Source organism: Staurois parvus, unplaced genomic scaffold (genome assembly GCF_062004578.1).
Source record: "Staurois parvus isolate SC_StPar_1 unplaced genomic scaffold, SC_StPar_1.0 ptg000530l, whole genome shotgun sequence".
Lineage (NCBI taxonomy): Eukaryota > Metazoa > Chordata > Amphibia > Anura > Ranidae > Staurois > Staurois parvus.
In genome coordinates this window covers 8,728,484-8,751,134 of record NW_028318326.1, presented here as the reverse complement: position 1 = coordinate 8,751,134, position 22,651 = coordinate 8,728,484, and the positions used below count along the sequence as shown (strand labels likewise).

The following is a 22,651-nucleotide window of genomic DNA, read 5'->3' as shown; positions in this document are numbered from 1 at the left end:
TTTGCAATCCTTTTATATTTCTTGTTTGTTTTTCTCTCCCCCCTCCTCCCTGTCCCTGTACACTAGGGACCCTTAGATTTGTGCTATAAAGGAGTTTCATTGAATATGACAGAAAACAGAAATAATCCTTCTTGGCGGGTGGCTACAGATCCAGGTTTCCTGCGCTTTCACCAGCGGGAACTCCGTCCTTAATTCTCTTGTCCCTGCAATTCTTTTCAGTCATTGTTCCAAGAGATCAAGAGAATGTCTGGCTCAACGCATGCTGCTTCTACTGCTCCATACAGCAAGTTTGACTAACTTACAGCGTGAATAATATTGAGGGTCAAGTATTTTAAGGCTTAAAATATGAGTCTGGAATGATATCATGCAACACAAGGGACCAGTTGATGTGTCGCTCTAAATCTCATCAAGCGATAAAATGGCTCTAGGATGGTGATGTTCAGCTGCAGGGATGTATTATACATCTTCTGTTCATAGTGTAAGCAATTATGCTTCAACAGCATATTCAAAGATTAGCTTTAAAACATTTTCATGCATTTTCTCCTGATGTACAGACTGATGCCTGAACTCTGGACATGATTGTAATGCACAGTACATCGCTCAATACCAAATGTCTAAGGCGCCATGTAACAGGAAAGAGTATTTAAGCCTCAAAATAAAAATTACCATGTTGTAGTTTATCAGACATTAGATGAGATGGCTGCATTAGTTTTCCTTTCCAGATAATTCCTTTATTTTCACCTGGTCCTAGTATGGCTATGCTTAGTCACTCCATTGTATCTATGCACGGAGCCCTAGTTGTCACACTACAGTGTTCTCCTGATTTAGAACTCCAAGCATAGAGTATCTTCCTTTACACGGGTGTGTGGTAATTAGTAGTTTACTGAAGGAAGATAGCATTCTTTGTGATTTTGGTTCAGCTCACAGAAAGTGACAAAGACACTGCATTTCTGGCAACATCAACAGGTACTTTCTGTACTTGCTGAAAATGGTCTTAGTCCAAAAAAATCATGCAGCCACCACACCCAAGGACTAGTAAACCACAATATAATAGATTTTTGTTCTTGTGTTAGATAACGTGTTTAAAGTGGAACTCCAGTCAAAATATTTTTATTTGAATAGAATAGGGGAGAGTTAAAGGTTAAGTTAAAAAAATGTGCATTTATTATTTTTGTCTGCAGGAGCCTGTATACCATTACACCAGCGATCACTAGACCACTGGTGCCATGCAGGTCTCTTGTAGATCTGTCAGTATATCTGCTTGCTGCACAGGGATGTACAAGCAAGCAGATATACTGACAGGAAGAATGAATGAACTACCACGGCGCTTCAAGCTGACAGTCGCTAAGGCTGTCGGCACTTGTAGTCTCTAATTCACAGATGACTGTGAATGAGTGACATTTTCAAAATTTGACAGCTAGCGAGGGGGGAGAAGATCCCCCGCTAGCAGTCAAAGCGGGGATTGGGGGGGCCTGATCGTAACATGTTACATGTTGCACCCTGAATATGGGTGTAAAATATAGTATTTTATGAAATGTGAACTTATCCTTTAAAGTTTCGATCAAGTTTTTATTGCTGTGTGTGCCTCCAATGTAATAAAACTTCACTATGACAGGTAAGGAGGGGAAATCTCGATACTATGAACAAGACAGCAATAAAAAAAAAGGGCAGGTGTGTTTTTGTGTATTTTGTTGCTTTCTGTGATTCAATGAAGACACATTTCTTCACTTCCTCTTCTGGCGCCGCAGCAGGAAGAAGGGATGACTTCCCCACAGATTTGGAAAAATAATTGGGATTATATTAGGTTTTCAGGACAGTCAGACCCCAAAATTCTCTGGGGATACGTTCATAGAGCACCCGTGAATTGTGAAAAACCACGAATTTTGAATGTGGGAAAAAAAATGCCTATTTTTAGGGTAAATACAGTAATAATTTGATTTAATACAAATACAGTTTCCTTGGCTTGAGGGATGAAGCACTGGTGAAACCAGTTTGAAGCTAGGACTTTGGTCATCCAGGTCTTAGGGTTGTGCATCCAGTAGAGAGGCAGTAGGTTTTTATTTTTGTTTTTGAGGGCCCTAGGGTTCGCTGTTTCATAGATGAGGCCTGGTTTGATCATGTAACCAGCAGCATTGCCACACATAATGAGCGTCACTCTGTCCTTCTGTGCCTTAAACCCTGGAGCTTTGGCTTCATCCTTCATGATGTAAGTTCTGGACGGCATCTTCTTCCAGAATAAGCTAGTCTCATCCATGTTGAAAACTTGTTCATGCTTGTATCCCTTCTCCTCTATGATGTGCCTGAAGGTCTCGAGGTACTCCTCCGCGGTTTCTTTATCGGCAAGTGCTGCCTCTCCGTGTAGATAAATACTTTTCAAATTGAATCGTTTCTGAAAACGATCAAACTATCCCTTGCTGGCTTGAAAATCTTTAGGCTCCAGTGCTGTTGATGGTCCTGGTTGCGTTTCTTAGGTAACTTCTGCATTGTCTCCTGTAGCGAACTACTGGTACAATTTTCGTGTTTTCTCACGGATGATGTTACTGTCCAAGGGGATGTTCTTCTTCCTGCAGTTGGTGATCCACAATGCCAAGGTAGATTCCATCCTGATGATATTTTTATTTCTTATGGTTGTTAACTTTTTTGGCACTCTAACACTGATATGGTACTCCTGATCGCTGCCTCATTCTTCTTTATGCAGTGTAAGGTACTTTCATTGATGCCATAATGGCGTGCTACTGCATCATAACTTTTTAGTTGCCGGAGCAAATCCAGTAGTTCAACCTATTCCTGAAGTGTCTTAAACTTCTTCTGGCGCTTAAGTTAATTGCCAGAAGCCTTAGAAGGTGCAGTGCATTTGGGCAGCATCTTAAGGCTTTAAGAAGAACAAAACACAAGAACACTCAGCAAAACACTCGAGATAGCTACACGCGGTAAACTGTTTCCGGCAGATCAGCTCCCCCTGGGCTGATCTGCCGGAAAGGAAAAATCCGTGAACGACTGAGGCTGTGAACTCTGGACCGCGACTTTGCAGGGGTCGACTGTGTACAGTTTTAAACTTGTTTAGAATGTATAAACTTTCAGAAAAGATTTATGTTTCATATGACCTTTCACAAAATTATATTACTCTGTTAGGTACATTTCTCAAACAAGGCACCAGAGTGTTCAGGTCCAAACATCCACACTCTTTCCTACTGCAGGAAAAGAAACATTTAAGGGCACTCACAAAAGACATTTCAGCATATCCGATGGATGGAGGCAGCACACCTTTCTTTCAATATCCTTTGTGTACCCAAATATGGTTTGATCCTCACTTGAGTTTTGTACTGGCCATTAGATTGAGGTGGCAGTTGGCCATTTATGGGCAGTCTTATACATAACCTGATTGTTTATTAATGTAAAATGGGTGATGTAAGCTTTGCTTGAGACATGACATACAAAGTTGGACCACCCATCATCATCAACAAAGACATAGGGGATTATTTAGTAAAACTGAACAAGCTAAAGTTAGAAGCTGATTGACTACAGTGCATTGCTGCATCAGATTCTGAGTGCACCAGTTTTAGTAAATCCACCCTACAGTGTGGAGTACAGCAAATAGCTGATAGCAGTATAAATAAACATGTAACAGATCCTAATATCGATTTTCATTTATGCTGTACAAACTGTTTTGTTAATAGAAATATTAGGTTAGCACTAAGCAGTAAAGCATAGCTTTTTTTAAATCAGATGTTTACAGTTCATGATGTCTGTCATCAGTAGCAAGTGAATCTATCCAAATAATTCCTTTATGCCTTTGAGGCAAACTGTGCATCTAGAAAGTCTGTTTATAGTAAAGATACAACCAAAAATTGTAGAGCCATTTATTCTACCTTGGATACAGTTTTTTCAGACTTTCTAGTCATTAGCCAACACAGCTGTAAGATCTGTTCCCCTTTTTTTTAAATTTATTTTTAGTTTTGTATTGGAAATAAAGACATATACATAAATACCTTCAATTTTAAAAAAGTGCAGAAAAGTAGTAATAAAAAGCTCCCCCTTCTCCTAGTGAAGGAGGATCTAATGTTTTTTTTCTAGGGGATAGAATAATAAATGAATACTCACCATACATCATGGTCCTGCAACAATCACTGGTCTGGTGCATTTCCCTCCAATGCTGGAATGTGGGGAACACTTTCAAAAGTTACATTCCATGCTGATGACATTTCTACTGGTTCTGCACTGATTACAGTGCAGACATGATGACATCAGTGAGGGGGGCAGCGACAAGACCAAAGGCCAGCAAAAAGAGCAACTTTGGTAAACTAGTTGTCATAACTGGAAAAGACAGGGAGGAGGATAGCAAAATTGTGCATAAAGGTATGCAAAACTATATTATCCATCCCCCAGACATATAAAGTATTATCTCATTATTTTGTCATAGGTTAGAAAGGGGGGACCTTTTTATTATTGCGCTACTGTGCAGGATTAGGGCTTGTTCACAAGCCTCTGTTGAGCTGTATTTTCCTGATGTGTCTTCTGTGTACCCTGTCCACACCGTACACATGCACTGGTGTGCAGAAAAACGCAGTACAACAGACATGGTGTGAACAAATCCTTAGGCTGTAACAGTATGTAAGTTGAGTTTTTGATTCCTTGAATGGCCAACCTCACCATTACCTGGCACCCTCTTAGATAGGTGCTAGGTTTAGGTAAATTTAGTACTTAGTTCCCCTGTAATCTGTGGTACTGCTTGTGATTGCTCTAGTCTGTTCTGAGTTTCACAGGTTGTGGGTTTAACTGCTTGACCCTATTTTCTGGATTGTTTTGGAACAGAGTCAAACCTACAGTATGAATATTTATATGGTCCCGGCCAATCTATGCGGGGAAGGTGCCCAGCGTGGAGGCTGGGAGTGAGCATAAATAGTGTGAAGCCTGGGTCAGAGGGGTTCTTGTCCAAGTGGAGGAGATCCCAGCTCGAAGGGCTGCTCCCTTCTGGGTGGTTCAGCTGTGCTTTTCTACTGCTCATCAAGGTCCTAGCTAACTAGCTGGGGGGCCTAGTCTACTGAATACTGCTGGAGCTGACTGAGGGACTTCTTTTGGGGATATGATCTGGAGGATTCTCTGGAGAGGTGTCTGAAAGATATTGGCTTACTATTACTAAGGACATTAGACAGTACAGACCTGTGTGTGAGATCCCAATGACTGTGTGCTGTTGCTATCCCTCTTGCATCAGAGTCAGTTTGTGCTCATAATTGGACATGGGTAATGGTGTCCCTGTGTAGTTCAGCCCATTATTTGCAAGGAATGTAGTCAGAATCTTTAGGAAGAAGATAGATGTGCTACTTGATGTTGCTGAAGTATCCCATGGTTATCCTGCACCTATCCAAATTCAGGTTTCAATAAAGCATCAAAAAGAATACTCCTAGACCAGGGTTTCTCAACCAGAGTTCCATGGAACCATAGAGTTCCTCCAAAGATTTTTAGGGGTTTCTTAAGCAATGAACAAGTTCTGCCTCTCAGATAAGCTCCCACTGACACTGTTGGTCACAAATGTAAGGAGCATTCTTCCCACTGACCATCACAATAATGCGTCATGAGTTGTAGATATGGTAAATATTAGCAGGGGTTCCCTGAGACCAGAAATTTATTTCAAGGGTTTCTCTGTGTTGAAAAGGTTGAGAAAGGCTGCCCTAGACTGATTACTGATCCGGAAGAGTGACTGAGACTGTGTACCTGGCTGCTAGTGCACATACTAGGGAATGAACCTTGGGACCAAATCAGAATGCTCCTGAGAGGGTGGCACTACAATAAGCTGGCTTACTATTCTGTTTTCAGTTTAAACATGCATGGCGATCATAGAAAAAAAGGAAAAGATGTCAGATCTTTAGTCACATCTAACTTAATGATTCAGAACCCACCTAGCCTTACACAGATATTTCCTATAAACAAATAAAAAAGGCCATTTTCATTATTCTAAAATTATGATTTGGTATTGACCTACAACCTAGTGATGAAACTGTAATTCGTTAAATAAAATACACACAATGCCCCTGATTTACTACAGCACTCTTTTTTCACCATAGGAGATGTTCATTTCATGTTCAAGAGATTAGAAGAAAAATGTAACAAAGATTTTTCCAGAACCTGATTGGGCATTTGAAATGAGCACAAGCTAGGGTGAGAATTATTCCTTTAGTAAATGGGAACGTATGTATTTATGATTACCCTTCTTCTGTTAGCTCTAAACTCTCTTAACACTGTACAATGTCTTTGTTGCAATTGTGAAATGAGTCTGACAATGTTCATTTCAATGGAATTCTCCTCTCCCGCGATGATTGCATGTGTACAGTGTGATTATCCCTCCGAGATGTCGCTGACACAATACTGAGCAGGAAGTGTCGGTAATGAGGAAGGTTAACACACCATCGTTTTTTGTCCCATCACGGATATGTTTGCCTTACAATTAAACATGCCACATAGAGCTTTGATTGTCCCAGCAATATGATTGTCATTTAGTTTAATTGCATCATGGGCGTAGTTATTTACACAGTTCAGCTTCTCAGCATCTCTGTGCTCAATGTGCTCGTTTCACAATAAACTTAAAAAGTCTGATGCTCTGAAATAGCAGAACAGTCATGAAAAGACAAGGTTTTTTTTAAATGAAATTATTAGTAAATAATTTGGTTTTCAAAATCTTTTGTGGAAGTTTATATTGTTTCTCATAGCTGCTTTTTTGTTATTTTTCATCTTCTAGATTCAATTCTGTGCCTTTTTAGTTTCTAAAATATTTATTTTCATTTAGAATACTGCATAAAGTTTCTGGTTATACATCAGATGGAGATGTACATTGACTGTTACTGCACATATGTACAACTGATAGGTAAGGTATCAACTCATTCTCGGAATTAAAGCTGAACTCCAGACAGATATAAAAAACACCATAAATGTGGCTATGGAATAATAAAGTTGAACTTTGGGTATTAGGCAAGACATATCCCCTCAGCACTGCACTGCAAGCGTTAACTGCTCTTAATATCTAGAGGTGACAGAGAGAAAAACAACCTTATTCCCTGCTCCAACATGCTTCCGTGATCAATGTGACTGGTCCAGTGCGGCCTCCTCTGTAAGGTGCTCCTGGCTGGGATTGCACTGCAGTCTCCCCCATGTACAATGCAAGGTTAATAGCCTTTTATTGTATGTGATGACACAGAGGGACCACACATAGCGCCAGAGTCGGCCAGAGTAGGAGTTAAGATAAGTAGTAGAGCATCTTCATCTCCCCCTTAGTGTTAACTTAAGTATCTCTCCCCTAGTCTTAAGAAGCATTTAAAGAAGTTGTGAACAAATTTATAGACACTTCCTTAGGCCAGGTTCACACAAGTGCAGTGTGGTTTGGCTACAGCATGGGTGCAGTGCGCTTGCATCTTCGTTTTCAACACGGTTCCTATTGACTGCGGGTTTAGTAAAAGCGCATCAAAGAGACAGCATGCAGGACTTTGATACACTCCCATGAAAACACAAGGTCAAACAGCAGTCAGTGGGAATGCAACTAAAACTATGTGCAAAATGCTGATAAATCATTCTGCACCCAAACAGAAGCACACCGATGTGAATCAACTCAAATATACTCAACTTTTCAAAATAAAGTTACAACTATGCAGGCACCATAACTGCTTTTGCTTAGTTTAAGAAATTATTTTTCTTACCATTTTGCAAGGTTATGTCATGTGATCATGCATTGCTTCTTTGTGATAATGCGAGGGGCTTACAGGACACTGTGCAAACACACAGCGTGTCTGCATTCCATAGCCTGATGCAAGCTGCAGGCTGTGCTTGAGCAGGGGGCATGTTCAAGAGGCAGACTGTGATTGGAAGGGGGTTAGTGCCAGAAGCAGGCTGTGATTGGAAGGGGGTTAATACCAGAGATAAACTGTGATTGGTCAGGGGGTGTGGTGCCTGAGCAAACTACCCAATACAGCCATGCTTTGTATCTGTATGCACTCTGTCCTGTCCCTCTGAACTGCTAGCCAAAGGATGAAAACTGACTATGCCAGCACAGATCAACTGACTATTACTAGCACAGATCAGTTAGTAAGTTTAGAACAAGGAAGAAAGGTGACAAGATCAACCAGGTACTTCAGATGGAGACTATGAAAATGATAGGGACTATGATTTATAAAATATACTTATGTGAACACAAACATAGAAAAATATTTAGGGTAATATACACTTTAATACCTGCTGGAGGGTGGCCGCTCTGCGCAAAATCACGTAAATATATACGTGATTTTGAAGTTAACGATAAGGGACGCGTGTGCGTGCATTCGCAGCCCTACCTGCACTTCCATTGGTTGCAGCGGATGTCAATCATCAGGTCGGCCGGGGATTCTTTGTCGGCACTTGGTGATCGCCGTTAAAGCTGAGAGGGGAGAGATCTGTGTATGAATGACACAGATCTCTCTCCTGTTAGCATGGACATGCTGCATTCTCTCTCTCTGCACAGCAGAGAGAAAGAAAGCAGCATGTCTCCCTAGAAAAACGGCACATTGCGTAAGCACAACACAACACACATGTAACGCTTTGATCGCCCCAGATGTTAACCCCTTCCTGCCCAGTGTCATTAGTACAGTGTCAGTGCTTTTTATTAGCACTGATCACTGTATTAATGTCGCTGGAGATGTCAGTGGCCGTTAGAGAGTTCCCCCCCAGTGTCAGAATGCCCACCACAGTTTTGCTATAAGTCGCTGATCGCCGCCATTACTAGTATAAAAAAAAACCCAAATCCTAGTATGTATACCGCCATTTGTAGATGCTATGACTTTCACATAAGAAAATTAATTTACACAAACTAGGACTTTTTTTTTAGCAAAGACATGTAGCAGAATACATTGTGGCCTAAATTTATGAAGAAATTTTATTTTTTTTTATTTTTTTTGTTTTACAGCAAAAAGTTAAAAATACTGTTTTTTTTCAAAATTTGACAGTCTTTTTTTGTTTATAGCATAAAAAATGAAAAACACAGACTTGGTCAAATACCACCGAAAGAAAGCGCTATTTGTGGGGAAAAAAAATGACATAAATTTAATTTATGTACAGAGTTGCATGACCATGCAATTGTCAATTAAAATAACGCAGCGCCATATCGCAGAAAAAGGCCTGGTCAGGAAGGGGGGTACATCCTCTGGAGTGCAAGTGGGTAAACCTAGCATAAAGTTTCTTTTTAGCCAGTACGTGTTCAGTTATTTGCTACTTGTAGGTTCAGGTGAAGGCTGTGAAGTCTGTTCTTTACAGCTGCTGTGCTAAAAATAGACACCCTCACACCCTCCCCTTCTGATAATAGTGGATTATAGTGGATTTACATGGTTGCCAGAAGGCACTGGAAAGTTCAGCCTGCTGTGGTGGATGTGATCTATAATACACTTTTTTGGATATTTTTATATAAATTATTTTATTATATACATTTCATTTCTATGTCCTGTGAGAATATGTGCTTGGGAATTATTCCAAAATTCTTGTGGTAATATAAATATATTTGTTAACACTGACCAGCACAGAGGCACCCTACATGTGCCTACAGACATGAGATAATCTTTGAAAAGCATGTCAAACAATTATATATCTAGGCCATCGGCAAACTGTGCATATACCTCCTGATCAACATATCCAAAGAGAAGAATCAACTGGATTTTTGTATGTAGCCTATCGGCTTGCCTTAGTGTGTGTGTCTAATAATCAATACTAATTGGCCAGATCTTTCAAATGTTTCAATCTTATATCTACAGTTGACAAAAATAAAACACTCAAAGCAGTTTTTATAAAAGACATTTGTCAGTATGTTTGTATTAATAAGCATGTGGTAATGTCAATATGATAAAAGCTAATGTCTAACTTTGCTTTGGTGCACCACAAAGAATATCAACAAAATGAAAAAAATTCAAATGGGAAATCAAAATGGCATTTAGATCAATGAACTCTTAGTCTTAATAAATGTTTATTTTAATATCACAGAACAGATTATGTAATAAGGTGACATTCCTTGAAAGTAAAAAAAAAAAGGGATTTTAAAGGTTTAAAGCCCAGAAGAGGGAGCTCTAACTCTGTATTTTAATCAGAGGTACCTGATTGGGCTGCATGTACTCTTCTAAGTATGTGCGGCAAAGTCGTCTGTCCCAGTCATCAGTGATGTGACCACCATACATTATCTCCCCAAACAAGTAGCGGAGGTCTTCCCAAGGCACCTGAAAGTACATCCATTCTGTTATCCTGTGGCCAAAACTGCTTGTTTCTTATAAGGATTCTGTAAGTTTTGATGTGATAATATCTTTGTAAAGATTTCATTTAAATAAAATTAAAGCAGAACCAATAATATTATTGCAAAATACAGAGAATGGCATTTTAAAGAGCAAAAGGGTTAAAATACAGTACGTAGTGAAAAGGGTTTAAAATACACAGGGTGTGCAGTTGAAGATACAGCTGTTTTGTTGGCATATCTGAAAAAAGGCCACAGTACCACAGCATATAAACAATAAGCAAAGTAACGACTCAAGGTTTTTACTTGGTTGCAGTATAACATCATGTATTACCATGTTGCTGTTATTGTGAGATACATAGGGGGGATTTACTAAAACTGGACCACACAGAATCTGGTGCAGCTGTGCACAGTAACCAATCAGTTTCTAAGGCTGGCCATACATGGGTCGAAAATCGACTGATTTTTCACCCGAAAATCGGACCTAAGAATAATCAGCCGATTTTCGCTCTGTTAGTGGATCAATGGCACCGGCTGATTTTCGTGGTTCCTCCCCTTTTTGGTGACTGGGCATGTTGGAAAATTCGTGAAAAACGACCGATTTTCGACTTAATGATGGTCAAAACGTATGATCATTTTTCCGAGAAGAATATGCGCATGACCCGTGACCTGGAAGGAACAGAAGTTTTGCATGTTGCATTGCGTGAACCTTATGACCTGGTCGGCCGATTTTCAAAATCAATTATGGCACCATCGGATTACCAAGCAAACAACGTTTCCGATTTTCGGACGAAAAATCATTCGGAACCATATATGGCCTGCATTAGGTTTTAATGTCAGCTTAATTGAACTAGCTGACATTAGAAGCTGATTGGTTACTATGCACAGCTGCACCAGATTCTGTGTGCTCCAGTTTTAGTAAATCTCCTCCAAAATATCACACATTGTCACAGGTTAACCTTATATGTGCTACCCCTTTGGTCTGATTTACTAAAGGAGAAGAGAATGTTCACTTAGTTTAGTGAAAAAAATTAACTTGTGTTCACATTGAACAGCCAATTATACCGCAAAATTTAAAAAGAAAACATTTTTGTTTGTACATGATTGGTTGACTGAAGTGAACACAGCTTCACCTTATGCACCAAGCTTGGTGAATATTCTCTACTCCTTTAGTAAATCAGCAGCTGTGATGCAATAAATTCAGTCATCTGTGCGGGTTGGACTGAACATCCTCTTTAATGGGTTGTCCATAGCAATCCCAATCCATTCCAGCTTTCATTATCTTAGTAAAGGTGAGAAAATGATCTCTCCAATCTGGTTGTTACAGGCAACAACAAAGCTTTTCAAGTCCTCTGTTCTTCTAACATTCAAAGACACATCCAGTTGTGTTTATTTCTACATGAAAAAGATCACATTTAAAAGAAAGTGAGAGAAATGCTTCTATTTCTCTGATTGCCTTCTGAAAATGCAAGTTACCTGGCAGCTATGCAGAGCCTGTGACTTACTGAATGAACAAATATGCAGCCAGTAATGTCAGAGTGAAGTCAGAACTCTTGAACTGCATACTTGTTCAAGGTCAATGATTCACGGAGCATTAAAGATACAAAATCAGCATGATGGCCAGGCTGCTAGCATTTTCAGGAAAGCTCAGCAATAGCATTCTCTATATTTATCTTAACACTGGTTGTCTTTAAAGCAATTCTGTAACACAGGTCACGGAGTTTTAGAGCTTTAAAAGGCAATCCAGAAAAAGCTTTTACTTTTTTATTTTAAATAATTCTGTAGAGTAATTGGCAACAATTATTATTATAGAGGTTTTCTGTTTACATTTCTGACACTTAGCAAAACCTTTGACAGAGTCAGGGGAATGCAACACTGCTCTGTGCGTAAACCCTAGAGGTAATTATTCCAAATGGTGATGCTCACCCTCATTTCTTATGTACTTTTTTATTGTATTTATTTTTACAGAACAGCTCCCCCTAAAGTTAAAATTTAAATTAAAATACAAATTTAAACTGGCAAGTGTAGCAGTAACAAAAGACACAGAGTAATAGATCAGGCTGTTCAGTTAGTTAAGGGAATGTTCACTGAACTAAAAAAATATGGTGAGGCTGTGTTTAGTTTATTCAACCAATCATGCGCTTGCAGTAATCCTTTTTTAAATTTCTTTCACTTGATTGGGTATTTAAAGTGAACACAGGATCACCTTATTTACTATCATTCACTTTGCAAAGTGAACATACACTTTGCTATATGAACATTTTTGCTGCTTTAATAAATCAACCCCTTTGTCTGATTAATGAACTGCTTCATGTCAGTATGAATCTTTTTTAGAGTACATATTACCTAAACTTCTTAGCATATTTAAAAATTAAAGTTAGGTAAATATTCTATAATTTCTGTGCAACAGTGTCACTTTTTTTGTCATATTACTATAATAAAAAGAAAGCAATACTGATTGTTCTAAAACATATAGTAAAACAGTAATGCAATTAAATATGTACACTGCAGAATATCAAATGTTATTAATATGTGCCACAGTAATGACAAGTATTAGGAAGTTCAAGAAAAATACATGTACATTTTTCAATCAAAAGTCAATTCTGGCTATCCATAAATACATGTATAATAAATAAATTTTTTAGATCAGACACCGTACCTGTGAGTTTGCTTCCAGATAGTTGTAGAGAACATTCACAGATATTGTGAGGTCTCCGATGTTAAAAGGATATTTTCTATTCCACCCCTGGGGACCAAATTTGCGCCGCTCAGCCACACAGGCATGAAAATAGCACAAGGAAAAGAAAATGCTTTTAAATTCTTGCTCTCGTGAACACTGGTCAAGGATGTTCTGCAAGACAACAGCGTAGGTGACATTTTTACACACCTGTCAATGATCTGTCAATTCCCACCAGCATTCTAACGTAGTCTGAATGTAAAAGATTGCTATATGTGCTGTATACTGCTCAAGATTACTGTATGCTTTAAAGGCAAATCAATAATACAATTTACTAGCACTTACATTCAAAGTGGAAATCAATCACTAAGGAACAAAGATTTAGTTATAAATTGTAACGACCAGTAATACTGTCAAGTGCCCTAATTAAGGAATAAAATACACATACATTAGGTATGAGTAGGCAGTCTATAGTTTGCAAATGAATTCTTAAGCAGTACTTATAGTGAATGAAGGTGACAATGCTTGTAAAGGACAGCTTTACTATTTCTGCAATTTTCCAAATTTAATATATTGGGCTATTCAAGACAGAATGGACCTGGATCACAAACGACATTGATTTTCTGTCTTACCATTTGATTTTCTAATGAAAGAAAGGCAAGCATAATGTGCAAGAATCTATTCGGTTAGGATCTGTGCACCTGAAGTTTGTTCATTGAACTGTGTTTCTAAGAAGCTGCTTTTTTAAGGTGTACATAATAATATCTCTCAGTTCAAGGAGGTGTATGACTGTTAATATTTAAAAAATTGTCCAGTGATGATTTGTTGCATAGCTGATGAAACTAAACTCATCATGCTCAGTACAGACTAATCGCAAGAAAAATACATCTGCCATGCTTAACAGAAATGCAAACAAAGAGTATGTATTTATTATTTTAAACAGTAATTGTCACCTGCTGAATTTAAAGGCACTAAAATTAGGAGCTTTAAAGTGCAGTAACTTTAAGATATTTTTATATTAGGCAGAAAATTTGTAACTTTATGTCATGAGTGGTTTGCACTGTAAATAGACCTCAAGACAACTAGACACTCTGCCTATAATTTGTGACAACTATAATGTGCTTTAGGGTCCAATTATCCTCTTTAGTGCAGGTAAATTCTGGCTTAGTGAAGGTTTTTAATAACCTGTTTTAAGATGTTAACGTCAGAAGAACCTGTCCTGCATGATCATTGTACACAAAAATGGAGGTTTCATTTGTCTGCATTCCATTGCTTTTAACCACTTGTCCTCCAGAGAATTACCCCCCCCTTCCTGACCAGGCCATTTTTTGCTGTACTGCGCTGTGTTATTTTAACTGGCAGTTACACAACACTGTACATAAATTAAATTTATGTGATTTTCTTTCTCCCACAAATAGAGCTTTCTTTCGGTGGTATTTGATCACCTATGCGCTTCTTATTTTTTGCGCTATAAACAAAAAAATACAGACAATTCTGAAAACAAAAACAAGATTTTTGACTTTTTTTTAATTAAACATGTCCAATAAAAAAATGTAAAGAATCAAGTTTCTTCATAAATTTAGGCCAAAATGTATTCTGCTACATGTCTTTGTTAAAACAAAAACGCAATACGTGTAAATTAATTGGTTTACGTGAAAGTTATAGCATATATAAATGGCAGTATATATGCTGGAATTTTTATTTTAATTTTTTTTATACTAGTAATGGCAGCGATTTTGATCTGATCTTGTGTAACATTTCAGTTGGGTAAAAGTTTAGCAATACATTACATTCCGTACTGGGAAATAAGCTAAATAACTGCTTACCATATTTGCCACCATTGTCCTTTAATAATAAAAAAGACCATCAATAGTTCAAGTTCTGGAGGAAAGCTTAAATCCACCAAATTAAATAATAATAAAAAATGCTATAGCTTCTATACAGTTTTTTGCCTTCAGTTATTATTTATTTATTTCAGGTACTTATATAGTGCTGTCAATTTATGCAGAGCTTTACATATATATATACTGTACATTCACATCAGTCCCTAACCCTCAAGGGGCGTACATTCTAAGGTCCCTAACTCACATTCATACATACATATACTAGGGCCATTTTAGACAGGATCCAATTAACCTAACAGCATGTCTTTGGAGTGTGGGAGGAAATCGGAGTACCCCCACGCAGACACAGGGAGAACATGCAAACTCCAGGCAGGTGGTGCTGTGGTTGGGATTTGAACCAACGACCCTAGTGCTGCCAGGCGGAAGTGCTAACCATTTAGCCACTGTGCTGCCCCAGTTGGAGCAATAACTTTAAAATACATTTAATATATATTCTCTCTTTATAAGCCTCTGATGTCTGTTTTGCAGGCCAATTAACTGAACCAATGAGCCTGAAAGGGAGCACTTGGTAGGAAAGCAAAGCACACTGGGATAGATTTACTAAAACTGGAGCACACAAAATCTGGTGCAGCTGTACATGGTAGCCAATCAGCTTCTAACTTCAGCTTGTTCAAGTTAAGCTTTGGCAATACATCCTGGAAGCTGACTGGTTTCTATGCAGAGCTGCACTAGATTTTGCACTCTCCAGTTTTAGTAAATAACTCCCATTGAGCTATATGGCTCAGTACACATGGATACTCTGTGAAGCTCAACACCATACTAAAATAACTTCAAACTGCAGCATTTGTGTAATTGTTCACGGCATTCCTTATTTGCTTCAATGAGCTCCTGTGGAGAAAGATTGTTAAGATTGTATTTTCACAGCAAGGACCACATTTTTGTGAAGGGGTATTAATATGTTGTACCTACCTGCCTTTAGTCCAACACAGCACACATGAGGATTTTGCATATCTTTGACTGTTTTATAGTAGAAAGAACCTTTTTGCTGCAATGGTATTTTATGTCAGAATGACCCTTTGACAGTGGTGGGTGGATCAGCATTGCCCAGTCTTTAAAGGGGCAGATCTGGTTCTCTTCATGTGCTGCACATATAGATGTTGTAACAGAAGTGCTCTTGCACCGCTACAGAATTGGTTTACTAGATGTTTTGTGTTTTTTTTTTCTTTTTTCCTCTCTCTTTTTTTTTTTTTGTTCCTTTTCTTTTTCTTCTTCTTGTTTGGAATATTGGAGTCACTAATTGCCATTGCTATTCCGACTATGTATGATTTTGGTCAAGGTGTCAGTTCAGTACTGTTTTCTTGACCAATTAACATATATCTGCTGACATTATTGTCTACTCTGTATTACTAGAAAATGTTAATAAAGATGGATTACAAAAAAAAGAAAGAAGTGCTCTTGCAGCACTGGGACACACCTCTAAAAAATGGATGGTCTCTGTGCCTGGGTTTCAAAATTCAAGTGAAGTAGTGAGCCTAAAAGTGATTTTGTTTTGCTAACTTGTCATAAAAACTTTAGTTAGGTAATCCTCTGTGCTGGATAATTCTTGCCAATGTTTGCAACTTTTCCTAAACTGAATTATTAAGGAGCAAGAACATACCTTGTAGAGTCCTTCTCTGTTGGGGGCATGAATACAACTGTAGCTGTCAAGATGTGTTGTTAGTTTGACAGCAAGGAACAAGGAGCAAGTGTAGCATTAGTACTTATTAAAATGCTAACAAAAATGTATTACATTGAATTAACTGCAGCTTTCTCAAGCAACTAGTTACAATGTAATGATTTTATTTACATTAAACCTGAAATTTAAAAAATTTGTGTTTTATTGTTCTGTTGACATTTTTTGTAGTCATTTTGTCTTTTGTAGCATGAGTTTTAAAAACCACATAAGAAATATAAAAAAACCCACTTTAACTACATTTGTAAGTAAACAAAATGATTGCAATATGCAGGATAGAAAATTAGGAAACTCTTCAATTAATACTGAAAGAAAGCATAATTTGTCCTATACATACAGTATGTCTCACCACTGTATCATAAGTAATAGCCAAAAACTAACTGAATATGCCCCATGCTAAAATGTGAAATTGGCTCTGGAGCCCAAACTGTCTCTGTTGCAAAAATAAAGTACACTGTACAGGAACTGTAATAATACTTACTTATTGTGCCACCCATGGCAACAAAGCCACTTTAACTGGTCAACTGCCACTACTGAACATCCACAAAGTTGTGGCAATGTTTCTAGGCTTTGAGAATTTTCAATAGATTGAATGTAATTTTATTAAAAAGAAGAAAACTCTAAGAAGAAAACAATCAAAGCGTTCCCACTCATGATATACAATGCCACTCACCTGATCGAAATTGTCCAGTGCAGCATGCAAATTAGCCAGCATGCCAGTTGGGGGCTCATTGGTAATTTTGATTGCATTTTCCAGGATGCCTTGTGGGATGATGTGCTCTTTCAGTGTTGCGGCCGGCTCCGCACTCATAAAAACACGGTATTCAGGGTGGCTTTCATTACTGTACTTTTCCAATAATTTTTCTAACACACTTAGCCATTTAGCTACCAAGTGAATATTCTGTGAAAACAGACTGCATTAAATCACATCATACAATATCATTAGATACTATGAAGTTTTTACCTTTCCTATGTCTAAGGTTCAGTGTGAGTTACAAGGAAAAATAGAAATACTTTGCAATTTCATATTTTAAAGGTGTAGTACCAAAGACTTCAGATAGGACATGTGTCCTCTGGGCTATAAATTCATGGGCCTTGTCCTCACATTACAGTATACACAGCAAGAAATCTTTGTGGGCTAAAGGACTATTAAGTGGGCACATATCCTGCAGCTATCTTACAACTATATCCTGAAGCGTCATCTGAAATACCACCATACCCACCTCTATTGTTGGGCCCATTCCACATTGTGGCTTTCTTGCTACTACTGCATGTGCCCATTCTGCACATGTAAGGAATCATGAAAAAAATTAATGAGCAATAGTACCTACAAGGTCTGAATACTGTCTTTGCAACCTCAAGAAAAGCAAACATTTTTTGACCATCATCATCACCTAGCCATCATCCTACTGAGCTGACCTCTCCAGTCTGCTTGGGGACCTGAGCCCTCTTTGCGCATGCTGTCCCGAAAGACACCGGCAAAGAAATACCCCTCTTCTGGGTCTCGGAGCTCCCCTTCTACTACATGTACCGGCCAGACACTCAGTGGCAGTGCAGACTGCCTGAAAAGACATGGTGGATGGATATTCTGAGCCCAGGGATGTGGCACCCTCTCCTGCAGAGGCTCTACCTGGGGATTCCGCTACTTCCACTATCTTGGCAGCCATAGAGGCAAGTAAATCATCCCTCGTGTTTAAGATAGACTCTTTGGCACTAGAATGTAGGCTTATCAGAAAAGACCTGGAAAAGATAAAGGGCCACCAGGGCACTGCGGAACCCCACATTTCTGAGGTTGAAGATACTAACTCCTCTCAGGCCCAACTAACTCCTCTCAGGCCCACATCTTGTCTGACTCACAGCGCACTTTTACTCTCCTCATGGCCTGCTCTGATGACGCTGAAAACAGATTGAGCCGGAATAATGTATGAGCGGTGGGCCTGCCTGAGGGTGCTAAAGGGGACAATCCTGCTGTCTTTGCAGAGGGTTTTTTTAGGCAAGTGTTGAATTTGCAATCGGGCTCCCCAGCCTATCAGGAGGAACGGGCACATAAGAGTCCCAACAGGATATAGGACCCCTGGGACCCCCCATGCTCATTCCTGGTCTATTTGCTGAATTTACGGGACCAGGACCTCGTATTAGCGGAGGCAAGAAAACAACAATCCCTGAGATGCTGATGCTGATCGAAAATGCTGATCTGCACTTTTTCCATAATTTTTCACTTGAGCTTCAAAAATGTTGTGGATCCTTTGTTGATGTCCAGAAGAGGCTCAGGGATAGGGGTCTTCAATATAGTATGTTGTACCCCAGCAAGCTTCGGGTGCAATATAAGGGTACCAATCACTATATTGATACTCCTGCTTCTACGGTGGACTGGTTAGACTCCTTTTCCTGACTGAAAATTTAAAAGTGTGTCTTGTGTTTTCCTCTCTCGAAGGATGTGGTTGGTGACCTGTTCTCCATTTTTATCCCTCCCCCCATTTTGCCAGATGGCCTCGGTTCAAGGACTGAAGTAACTTTTGTACCCCCCGCCCCCCCCCTTTTTGTATTTTATATTCTTTTACAACTTTTTTGTATACCTGCTGAGGTGGGTTCCACATTCCGTTGGAGAGGGGAGGGTTTTTTCCCTCCCACCATTGGCATGTGCTCTCATGTTTCACATTTTCAGGACAATAAAGTTTCCTGGCCGGGTTGATTTGTTGGCTGGGGAAACAGGGATGTTGTTTCTTGACTTTTTGGGGTTTTTAGTTTTGTTTTTTTCTTCATTTTTGTTTGAGAGGAAATCTCTTCTGAGTACTATGCCTGTGGAGTTAGTGGAGCGTCCAGTGTTGCTTGAGTCACACCTCCCACCACGTCTTCTATCCTTTTCCTGCCCTCTGGATTATGGTGACTGATCTTCGTGTTATCTCCTGGAATGTCTGGGGGTTGAACTCAAAATGTAAAAGATCTCTCATTCTACAATACTTGGAGATGCACTATCCACACTTGGGACTCATGCAAGAAACTCACCTGATGGGCAACAGAATCCTCTCTCTGAAGTGGAACTGGATACAGAGAACCATTCTTATGCCAGGCGGGTCTCTATACTATTGCATAATTATTTGAGCTGTGTGGTGCACAATGTAATCTCAGACCCAGAGGGGTGTTATGTTGCTGTGGTCTTGTTCTTGTTCGCCTCTTATAAGGTAGCGGTGGCTAATGTTTATGTCCCACCTCCCTCTCAGGATGCTGTTTTGTATACTCTCTTGGTGAAACTTGCTCCCCTACTGCCTACCAAGCTCCTTATCATGAGCGATTTTAATAACATCCTTGACTACATGCTGGATATGTCCAATCCCCCTAGAGCGTTACATTTAGAACTTGCCGCATGGGCAGAAACGGCAGGGCTCTGGCGGTGGAAACATCCCGCTGTCAGACAATTTTCTTTTCTGTCAGTGGTATCTCATTCCTCCTCCAGAATTGATCTGGCCTTTGCCAATATGGCTCTTTTGCCCTGGGTTGCAGAGGCCACCTATCTGGCTGCTGGTATATCTGATCATACCCCTCTCCTGGTTGCATTACACTTACTTGTCATCAGAGGCTTGTGATCCTGGAGGTAGGTTACATTCTGATTGGGTGGCGGAGCCCACAGTAGAACCAGTGGTTACAGCCCACTTGGCAGTCTATTGCCCAGTGAATGAGGACTCCTCCATTCCACAGAATGTGTGGGATGCATTTAAGGCAGTCACACAAGGTGCATATGTCTCGACCATTAAGGCCGCGAGAGTAAGTCATAATGGTGCACTCAAAGAACTGTAGGAGGAGGTTACTTGTGCTCAATTTCATGTCGCCAACCCATCCTCAGCCACCTTGGTGGTACACTAGCAGGCTAAGAGATATGTATACATACAGTACCAGAACCTGAAGCAATGTATTGCTCAAAGGAGTGCTGAACATCTCTTTGAAAAAGGGGCTAAAAATGGTGAATTGTTAGCCCTGTTGACAGCTGATGCTTACGTTCCTACTGTTATACCATGTGTCTACTCACCAAATGGTACACTTCAAACCTCGGGTGAGGGAGTCTGTGGCAATTGTGGGCATAGAGACATGGACACTGAAAGCCATATTGTTAGGTCGCAGCCATGTTGTCTCTCCTGCCCTCCCTCCTCACATTTGAATGGAATGTGAGTCTGTAAGTGAACAGAGGTCAAAAGTGCCTCTTATCTACAACACAGCTAGATAAACTCCAGGGCTGTAAACCACTAATTAGTCTGGTCCCAGGGGTCTGCTTGAAAACCACTTTCCTCTGCCCGATCGTAAAACAATAACTCAGTCAGTCATGACCTGTTAGGCCATTAGAGCTAGAGTGTGCCACAAAACGAACATTCTACAGGAGTCATTTTTCATACAAATTTATAAACTTCAGCAGGAATTGGGCACCTTAATATAAAGTACATATTTGGATAGGTCATTTAATATGAGTCACATGACACCTTACATCCCTAGGTTAGCACCTATAAAATAAAATAAGCAGTCTCTTTTATCCGTAGTGGCAAAGAAATGCTAAGCCTTTTATCTGTGTGTTCGGAACATAATTCTAAATATTGATCTGCCAGTTGCTAGGATGCTACCTGTACCTTTTGAACTTATTGAACTTAGCATGAACTTGTAAGGGTTTTGGTCATAACCTTGGTTACCACCTAACACCCATCCCCAAATGGGATGATTGGCCTTTTGTTCGGACGAGTGGACTCAAACCAATGACTTTTGCAAGTATTCTGCCTTCTGAACTTCTTTCTTTTATTTCTCTGTTGTTTTATTGCTCTCTTTATATGTTTGTTACATCTTTTTCTGTAAATATTTTAATTGCACCATTTTGACCTTTTTACTAATAAATCCTATTTTCTGAAAAGTGTTGAACTGTCTCTAAAGCTTTTAATGCAAACTAAAGAATCCTTGTCTCTGAAGAGTGCTACTGTATGTAATAATCCTCTGAATACATCTGTCTGTGGCATAGTGTTACTGCTAAGATTTGTGAGTTTTCTCCTTCTCTGTAAAAAGGTAGTGGTGGCAGTGTGAAGGGTTTATTGCATAATTAACCTGACCCAGTAACAATTGCTCTCAGGCTGCTGGCACATAGATTGTGGTCCTGCAGCTGGAAAATCTTTCTGCAAGGCGCAGCTGAGAGTGGCATTGTTACGCAAGTGACAGCGCGGTGTGAGATCGTCTGGTCTTTCGGTCAGAAGTTGGTGAGAAGGGCTGGGGTCCGATGCTGTGCACCGTCATAGAGTCCTCCAGGCATTTGTGGACTATTATAGTAGCTTATGTTCCTCTATACCAGTGTATGACGCAGCCACCCTGAACACCTTCCTGGCAGATCTCCCACTACCCACTCTCACGGAAGAAGCTAAGACCTATCTGGATGCTCCGTTCTCAGTTGAGGAGATATCCAGTGCCATTGCCTCGCTGGGCCCTCATGGGCTTCTAATAGAATGGTACAAGCATTACATGGATGAATTATCCCCCAGGTTGCACCGCCTCTATGAAGACTGTTTGCGCAATAAGTCTCTGCCACAGTCTTTTTATGAGGCTCATGTGGTCCTATTGGCCAAACCTGATAAGGATCCCTTGTAATGTGCTTCATATAGGCCCATAGCCCTTTTGAATACGTATTTCAAATACTCACTAAAATCCTAGCTACTAGATTATCCACAGTATTACAGTTATAGGTGTTCTCTGATCAAACGGGCTTTATACCACTCAAAGCAACTGATATCAACTTGAGAAGGGTTTTTACACACATGGAGTTGCATCCTGAGGGCCTGGTCTTTTTGGACCTAGAGAAAGCGTTTGATTCTGTGGACTGGGGTTATATGAGGGAGGTCCTGGCCGTATGGGTTTTGAAGTGGTATTTCTCAGATGGATTGGCTTGCTTTATGACCATCCAGTAGCAGCCAATAAGTCAGGAGGTAGAATATCAGCTTCCCCCTTGGGGGAGGGCACTGTAAGGAAAAGAGACAATGAAGCCCTGGCAAATGTGCCAATGCCCAATATGGCCACGCTAATTCGAGCAAAAATGTGCGCATGGCGCACGGCACATAATCACGCATCCATGTGCACGAAGGTGCACCAGGACACGTAGGGCGCGATAATTGCTGACACTCAGTGGCCTTTATAAGGACTGCAGCTCCTCA

The 22,651-nt window shown here is 39.8% G+C and overlaps 1 protein-coding gene across 1 annotated transcript in view; it reads right to left on the bottom strand.

The window, feature by feature from the left end:
- The window catches only part of LOC149451620 (dynein axonemal heavy chain 11-like), a 590,344-nt gene that overhangs the window by 81,169 nt on the left and 486,524 nt on the right, over positions 1 to 22,651 (bottom strand). The window contains exons 63-65 of the mRNA XM_089690376.1: positions 17,155 to 17,382; positions 12,888 to 13,079; positions 10,098 to 10,217 (exon numbers count right to left, since the gene is read on the bottom strand). Of these exons, the coding sequence (XP_089546502.1) occupies positions 10,098 to 10,217; positions 12,888 to 13,079; positions 17,155 to 17,382 (540 nt within the window). The remainder of the gene's footprint in view (positions 1 to 10,097; positions 10,218 to 12,887; positions 13,080 to 17,154; positions 17,383 to 22,651) is intronic.